The sequence below is a fragment of the Cryptomeria japonica genome, chromosome 10 (assembly GCF_030272615.1).
Source record: "Cryptomeria japonica chromosome 10, Sugi_1.0, whole genome shotgun sequence".
NCBI lineage: Eukaryota > Viridiplantae > Streptophyta > Pinopsida > Cupressales > Cupressaceae > Cryptomeria > Cryptomeria japonica.
In genome coordinates this window covers 505,695,747-505,704,881 of record NC_081414.1, presented here as the reverse complement: position 1 = coordinate 505,704,881, position 9,135 = coordinate 505,695,747, and the positions used below count along the sequence as shown (strand labels likewise).

The window sequence follows — 9,135 nt, the reverse complement described above, 5'->3', positions numbered from 1 at the left end:
AGGGACCACCCGCTAAGAAAGATCGAAGGTCCTCCTCACAGGCAAAGGAGAAGGAGAAAACACCATTGGACATGGCAACCACATCAATTTGACCCTTTCCCTTCCATTTACGGGACATTGAATCCTTAACAGCTTTAATATTAGGTCGAGGGCCAATAAACTTGCCAACAAGGATAGAGGCCAGATTAGCCATATTCTTTTCCACGATACAATCTAGAATAGAAATGGAACAAGAACCAAAGTCCGAGTCCACTTCATGGGGAACAGGTGCAATAGCCTTGAATTTGAGGTTTGACCCAAATAAAGTAGACCATTTTCTATTGCAGTCTAGAGATCTCGATTTCTTAAGATTCTCCACAAACATTCTAGGACCCTCCCCACCTCAAGGTAAAACAGTAAAGTCGGTTTTTTCTTATGTTGGTACTGCCAAGGTGCCCCCATCCCAAAACCCATTGAGACTGCCATCAAAAGCTTCAGATTTTGTTTCTCCCATGGATTACATCACGTGGGAGCCTCCGGAACCTTCATCACCTGATCTTCCTGCTCCCACTCCTACTCCATTTGAATTCAAACCAATCGCTCCAGCTGTTCCTGCTATTCCCACCTCTCTAGCTGCTTACATTAATAAAATATAATAACTTTATTTTTTATATTTCAAGTTTTTGTTCTTTTCTTGAGTTGCTTCCTATTTCAAATTTCTATTACTGCTCTCCAAAAATTAGTGATAGATGTATTTACAAGTGATCATACCTACTAGCAATAATTAATTAATTGCAAATTACGTCCCACATTTCATTTGAATTACTTACAATTGTTGACACATAATAAAAGTTCTAACTAATATTTTTACTACACAAATAATAGGAGCTAAATTAAAAAAAAAATTATGGATTTGCTCCTCCTTATCTCAGTCAGTGGTTTCCAAGAACACTCTCCCTATTCACCAGGCTCTAATTCTAAGACTTTATAAGTTTCATTTGGCTTCAACCTTACCTAGTGGGGCCCGTATGACCTCCTCTGGTCCTCTGGCTTCAAGTAGTTTATTTATAGTGGTTATGTAAGAGGTCTAGGCCTATCTTGCTTTAATCAATCATAACTACACCAATAATAGGAACTATATGTTTATATCAATAATTATTACCATTTTACATAAATTCATTACAATTTTTTAGCTTAGTAATAACTAAAAATCTTCAATTCACTCATTCTAATCCACATTTATATTTATGTTTGTAAAAATAAATGTTATTTTTAGATTATTGGCATTTTACAAATCGTATAGAATATTGTTCATATTTTGTATCCCTTTTTACTCACCACCATTCATTCTTTCTAATTATGTAGAGTGTAAACTTCCGTAAGACATTATCTTGTTCTAAAACATCAAAACAAGAAAATTGACATGTATTATTCAAAAAATATGCATAACCTATCTAAATGTATTACACTTCAACAAATTAATTCATCTTGGAAACAACTATGTTGTATCTTCAACATTAATTATACATGGTTAAATAGGTATTATTGTTTCAACTTCATTTGCAATATCTGCTTCATAAGGTAAAATTTTATAGTTTATATACACAAGGACGTGAGATTTTAAGCTCACAAAGATTTTAAAAATTATAAAGGAAGCGACAAATGATACAAGGTTAACACTTGACTTGAATCAGTTAGATATTTTTTCACATTTTTTTAGAAAATCCTAATCTAGAGTTGGGTTAACGAATAATAGATGTGTAGGAAGATATAAAACTGAAATAATGGAGTTCTCTTATAAATATCTCAAATACTTCATCAATAAATGTAAACATGGATATCCAAACATAGACATGTTTTTTAAAACATAAAACACTACAATCAAAAAATGTGATTTCAACATATAAAACCAAAAAATTTGACATCAACCTAAATAAAATGGAACGAAAAGGATCTTTTTTATATCATGTGTCATTTGAGATGTGTCTATCCTAAAACCATGCATGATCCGAGTCCATCCTTTATTACTTTCCACACCTTGACATAAACAACATTTCTGTCGGTTTATTTATAGCTTGTTCTTACAAGAGTTACAAATTCCCCTTTGAAAAATGTTCACTTTACATTCAAGAAAATTAGGAAATCCCTATCAAACTTTTTGATACCAGTTTTATACCTAAACAAGATCTTAACACACAAATTTATGATCTTTCCTTTTAAATATTAAAATGTTAGAAAATGCGCAGTTTGCATTGATACAAAGAAATAGCGGTCATGGGTTTTTCTAATTTGAAAGTTAGGAACCCCTGGCCAGACAATCTGAGTGTGGCGATGGAAATTCACGAGATAAATGATGTGAAGGCGGCTGAAAGAATATATTGCAATCTGTGTGGGGGAGCTTGACACCTTCTGATTATAGTTTTTGAATAAATACTATACTATTAATGTAGTGTCTGAACAACAACGCGGGAAGAACAAGGGAAGTCAAAGCCTTATAAGCCCAATTCTCGTCAACAAGAAGAAGTTCAGGTTGGAAGATTGAAATTCTACTGTGTCTGCTATTGTAGTGCGTGATTTTCTATTTATAAGGTGCTCTTCTTAAACCTTGTATTCATCCTCGAACGCTTTGTCTGGCCGATCATTGTTTGACATCCCAGAAATCAGACACAATTATTTGATTGATTCCTTAATTTCTATCTGTCAATCAATGGCCGTATTTCCATTGCCCCAGCTTGAAGATAATGCTGTATTATTACCCAGTTCCCAAACTAACTCAACGCAGCCTCAGCTATGTGACGTATGGAGAGATATACAAGGTGCCCATAATTGGAATGGTTTGCTTGATCCCATGGTTCCCAATTTGAAAGCTGAAGCTCTCAGATATGGGAATTTGGCACAGCTTTGTTACAACGCATTTGATGGCAAAAGCTACTCCAAAAACTACGGCACATGTTATCACAGTAAAAGAGATCTGTTCAATAAGATGGGCATGTCTGAAAGTGGCTACAAGGTCACTAAATATGTTTACGCCAATACTAATCTGTTAAATAAAGTTTTTGGTGAAAAACCAAAAGACCAAGGTGTTTGGTTGGGTTTTATTGCAGTTTGCACGGATCCAAATGAGATAAGAAGGCTTGGACGACGAGACATAGTGATTGCATGGAGAGGAACTCAGACTGCTGAAGGATGGATAGAAGACCTGAGAGATATTCTTATACCTACAAGATTATCCTATAGATGCAAGAGGACAGGCAAAGACTAAGAGCATCATTTCGCGAATGGAGTACTAATTAAGAGAGGATTCCTGAGCTGCTATACTTCAACTGTCTGTCACCGTCAAGGCGCTGCAGGAGCCACTGTGAACATCAGCAGCAGAGATTTGGTAGTCTCAGATATAGAACGATTGATTCAAGTTTATGAAAAAGAGATGGACAATTTAAGCATAATATTTACGGGACACAGCTTAGGAGCTGCTCTTGCAACCTTGAGCGCTTATGATATCAAGCAAATGCTTTGCACCAAGCATAATTTTCATCAAATTCCCGTCACCGTCTTCGCTTTTGCCTCTCCCCGGGTGGGAAATCTTGCGTTTGCTAAACGGGGGGAGGAGATTGGAGTGAAAGTGCTGAGGTTTGTGAACAAGCGTGACCTGGTTCCCAAAGTGCCCGGAGTTTGTATGAACGATAATGTGGGATGCCTCAGCAAATTGCTGCAGTGGCTTCCGTGGACATACTTTCATGTTGGCGTCGAGCTTCCTTTACACAACAATTCTCCATTCATTCAGCACACCCATAATCTTGCCTACTTTCATAATTTAGAGCTTTACTTGCATTTACCTGACGGGTACGTTGGAAGTAAGCAGCCGTTTTCTTGGAGTGGAAGAGATCAAGCTCTGGATGCATATATTTAACATGTTGTCACATTCATTATTGAATTAATTTAACTTCAAAGCTTAACCTTAAGCGTGAAATGAAATCAACTATGCAGGAGTTCATAGCTGTGGATGATACAGATTAGCATTTGATTGTCATAGAAAACAATCACGTGTCATCAGTAATCTGATAGATAATAAAAGTATGCGTAAATCAGTATTGATTTTAATTATGAACATTGCTATTAAACAAGAGATAATACGCCTTAGCTCTGTTGTAGCCCAAAATACCTTCATACAAAATTTGTAAAAATAGTCAACAAGGGTAAGTTCTCAAATCTTTCTCTAATCCTCAGAATTAGTGACAATATCAATGTTCTAGTGCTATCTAAATCTACCGAGAACTTTAGTTGAGGATTGCATGTATGCATGCCATACTATCTATAATTATGAGATTACCAAATATTTGGTTTCTAGGTATATAGCTCTACACTAGCACACTTTATAATTCTAAAACAATGATTGTCTAGGGATGTGACAATTATTGTGGAGGCTACTATGGTAATGCCGCAACTTACCCATGATGGGGAGGCATTGCATTTAATTTATGAGAGCTTGAAGAAGACCTAAGGGACTACAAAGAATCAAGTTAGCTTTCTTGATAAGGAACTAAATTGTGATGGTGAAAATATTGAGCTTCCTTCTTTACCAATCAATCTTATCAACTATCAACAAAATATAAAGGATGCATTTTTTATTCTTGATTTCATTTTTTGATTAAATCATGAATGAAAAGTGTGTGATTTTAAGTTAGGAGCCTTACATGAGCTGAATACCAAATCGTTGAAATCAATTATGTATAATCCAAGGAAACTATAATGCAATATCAAATAGCCAATTTTATTGGACAATAATTTCTTAAGTACTCTTTCTTTCTTATATATTTAATCATTTATTAAATGCCACTTTTTGCCTAGTATTTTTGCAATCAGCCTACATATGAAATTTTATGGACTTGCTAAAGATGACCATAGATTCGGTTTGGACACATGCAATCTCCAAAATCTACTTATACTTTTATGTTTTTTGGACTCGTTCCTTAGACAACAACATACAATGATAATATTGCACAATTATGAGTAACCCTTTCGGCTTACCAAATTTCTGATAGATAGATTGTTATCCATAGAATTTTTACAATAACTTAGCAATATTACTCAATATGTATGGAGTTTTTAAAAAGGAAACGTTCTTTATTTTAGATCCACTTCTATTTGGATGGGAGTACAATAAAAAAATGGGAAGCAAATCTTATGGGATAGTATCAAACTGTGAGAATGCCTCATGGAATTTAGAATTCATGTTTGAAGGACTCATAGAGCGATTGGAACAAATTTGTGAGACACGAGAGAAACTATCCAACAACAACTCAAACTGTTCACAATTTAGATGAGAACAACGCTTATGAGTAGTGGATTGCACCTAGTTTTCAAAAATATTCCTGAAACTAGGCACAATCATACATGAACTGAACATAATAATCAAGGTGGGTCCAAATTGAGTGTGAAATTGTATTTGTAAGAAATCGACTACACTACACTATCAAGTGATCCATGCCCATAAATCAATTAGAATTAACTTTCTAGAAGTTGCATTCAAGATTTATGAGTAGCAGATTGCACCTAGTTTTCAAAAACATTCCTGAAACTAACCACAATTATGCATGAACTGAACATAATGTCCAAAGTGGGTCCAAATTGAGTGTGAAATTGTATTTGTAAGCAATCTACTACACTACACTATCAAGTGATCCATGCCCATCAATCAATTAGAATTAACTTCCTAGAAGTTGCATTCAAGATTTATGAGTAATATTTCACTTCGCTGCCCTGACCTAATAGATCAAGCAAAAACACCTTGTTTAAACGTACACAAAGCATAGGCCTATGACGTTCAATTAACAAAACCAACATTAATTGAGTTCCATGCAAATTATTGTTCAAAACTATATATAAAATATGCAATATTCTAATAGCATTAAGGCCTCTATTAACTATGAGTATTTGCAGCTACAATTGTTGGATTACATAGATAAATTATTATTGCATATATATTATTTTTTAATAAAAATATCCAAATACACTATAATATACACACTAAAAAACACTAATAGAGTAGAAATATTCCTTGTAGCCATATGATGGCATCCCATACCCTTTCATATTCCAGACACAGAGACTTACATATGAAGAGAAATAAAACTACATAAAAAGATTCAATAACTATGTATACCTAGCTCGTGGTAAACCTGTCCACAATTTTCACATTAGCCAAAAAGAATTCCTTAACAGACATATTCTATGATTACATATGATTACATCCTATGGCACTAAAAAATGGAGCCTCATAGCAGCCAAAAACTAATTTGAAAAACACCCAAAAAATAGAGTCATTCAGATGGCAATATAAAAGCATGTAAATGCACTAATCTTCCATGGAGATTGAAGGAGAATTGCTTCCCTTTGCTTGACTATAACCTCTCCTACATCTAAACCAAGAGTTCATCCTCAATTTCCTCCTTATAAGATAGGATATCAGTCAAAATTATAGTTAGGCAGTCTGATTCTAGACTTGCTTGTAATCCATTAGAGTAACAACTTTCTTTTTAACAAACATACTGAATGATACAATATGAACTAGAAAATATGATTTTTTTTTACTAAATGATACAATATGCTACAAATATGGAGACAAACATATCAAAATAAAGTACTCATGAAAGAAGTTCATTAACAACATATATGCGGATTTCTAATCAACAAAATATCACCAAATACCTCAATATGAAAACTCTTCCATAAAATGCATGCAAAATATTTGTCTTAATGACAATTCTCTAAAATTGGGGAAAATTAAAAAAAAGAGTTGCTACATTTGAGGTGGTATCTTACATAGGTATTAGAGCTAGAGGTCTTGCCAACCTGTTGGGAGACTACCATATATTAAAGTATCTTGAGTTGCATGACATTTTGGAAAGCATTAAAACTTGGTATATTATTGCATCTAAAGAAAATTAGATTGTGGGTCACTTATCAAAATATTTCAATGATTCAATGAAGTGTATTCAACCTAGGAAATTATAGAAAGAAAAGTGGAAATTTGGCTCTTAATGATTGGAATAAAGTTTGAGTCTTCAATTTCTAGATAATTTTCTTATTAAGCTGATGTAATTGGAATTATGTTTGTCTAAGGTAGAACAGTTATATTGCAGGATGTTGAATTGGTCCAACGGAAGCTTATGGAACATCCTCATTAGGATGAAGACTTGAAGTTGCCTCTTGTCTCAATGAGTTATTAAGAATTACAATTCATATAACACTATATGATAATGATATAATGATGATAATTTTATAGATTATTATTAAAGGATTTCATGGGTTGTGTGGTACCAGAAGTCCTTCTTTTGATAAGAGGGCTCAAAGTTTAAAAGTTATAGATAAGGTGACATCATTTGTTATTCTTATTGATCTCAAGTGCAATAATTTAATTCTTTGAATGTTTCAATGATTCTTTACCAAAATAAAAAAACATCATGCGTAAAATGTTAAGGCATCCATGTTAACTATTTTTTGCTTGATTTCAAATGAAGATGATGAATCTCTAAGTAGGTACGATTTCAAATTTTTGCCATTTTTAGAAAGGAACAACATCTATCACATATAGCTTGTGAGTTCTCATAAAAATTAGTAGAGAAGAGAATTGAGAAGCTTAAAAACTAGTTGACTAAAAAGGAAATAATTTCTTTTGGTTTACAGGATAGAAGATTCCACAAAATATAGCTAGTAAAATAAAATAGAAATGATGTTTCACATGTCAAGATGCTTGGACACTCAATCACATATGTGGTCCAATCAATAAATAAAATTAAATATTACATTATAAATTGAAGCTAGGAATATTACAGTAGTTGATGAATTTTATTTTGACCAAGGGATTGTTCTAACTTGTGAGCCTAAACTATGTAAAGAGTATGACATTAAGGTGGCTGATTTGGAGGACCAATTAGAAAATTCTTTTCAAGATGCTGGCTTTGAGACACATAGTCTGAAGAATTCGTTGAAGGTCAGTGAGGATATAATTGTGGTACCCTTATTCTATTTTGATGACGCTCACAAGATCACGGAATTCCTCTATTTGAAGGACCTAATTTAGAGAAGACATTTGGGGATGGAAGGTAAATTTATTCTTGCAAATTTATGAGTGGTAAAAGAAGCTTTACAGTCCATCAAATATGGCTACAATTACTTTTAGAGAGAGATGAAATCATAAAAATTACTGAAGCTTTTGCTAATTCATTGAAAATTAAATAAGATGAAGTTAATAAGCTCACCTTGGACCTTAAGGATAGTAAGGAGGCCTTGGAGAATACACAAATGATTCCTCTAGAACCAAAATATTAGCTTGTTGTTACTAAAAAGTTAACGGAGTAGGAAAAGAAAGAAAGGGCAAAGGAACTCAAGTAGGTGATTGAAGATCTTGACTAAATCCAAGAAGACTTTAGCTTCAAGTAGAGTCCTAATTTGACATGTTCAAATTTTGGACGTTAGGATGGTTGGTTTGAATTAGAAAGTGGTAATAACTTTTAAGTTTATTGATAGCCCATTGTTTGTTATGAGTGCTAATTTGACTTTCAATAATCCACTCTTTGAGTTGGATGATGAGGTGACATCTAGTTGTTGATGACACCAATGGGATGTGGGATTAAGGTGTTGTGTGTGGTCCTATGAGGTGGAGCAAATTGAGTTGTCTATTGACCCACCCAAGATCATTGAATCTTTACTTCTTGTAATGGACTATTATAGATTGAATTATCATAGGTTGACAACTGAACTTGTCGATTTACAACAAGAAAGGGAGTACTATTGCATGGTCTATATTTGCTTGGGTGCATACCATTTTGATTGAATATATAAGTATCATCAAGTATACTCTTAATGTGGCCCACATAAAATTACTATAGCACAACATCAACATGGTGAATTCACTATTTGGGTTAATATCTATGAACAAGATGGAATAAGCATATGTCAAGATGTTGTAGAACTAAAAAGAGATAATACTTGAATAAATTCCACATTATTAAAACTTTCTCACCATGTCAAGCCATAAGTAATTTCAATGCCAAATAATAGGTGTGATTCTAATGTACTATTAATGGGGGCCACATAAAATCACTGTAGCACAACATCAATATGGTGAATTCACTATTTGGGTTGGTATCTATG

General features: G+C 33.6%; 1 protein-coding gene across 1 annotated transcript; it reads left to right on the top strand.

Moving 5' to 3' along the window:
- Positions 1–2,686: 2,686 nt before the first annotated feature.
- Positions 2,687–3,889, top strand: LOC131079648 (phospholipase A1-Igamma1, chloroplastic-like). Its single transcript, XM_058017655.2, has 2 exons — positions 2,687–3,230; positions 3,321–3,889. The coding sequence occupies exons 1-2, from the start codon at positions 2,687–2,689 to the stop codon at positions 3,887–3,889; spliced, it is 1,113 nt and encodes a 370-aa protein (XP_057873638.2).
- The last annotated feature ends 5,246 nt before the right edge of the window (positions 3,890–9,135 follow it).

What these genes read in the sequence shown, in the direction of transcription:
- LOC131079648 (XM_058017655.2), top strand. Translation starts at nt 2,687, where the DNA reads ATGGCCGTATTTCCATTGCCCCAGCTTGAAGATAATGCTGTATTATTA. An exon ending in CTATAGATGCAAGAGGACAG is followed by an intron (nt 3,231 to 3,320) that starts GCAAAGACTAAG and finishes GTCACCGTCAAG; the next exon opens with GCGCTGCAGGAGCCACTGTG.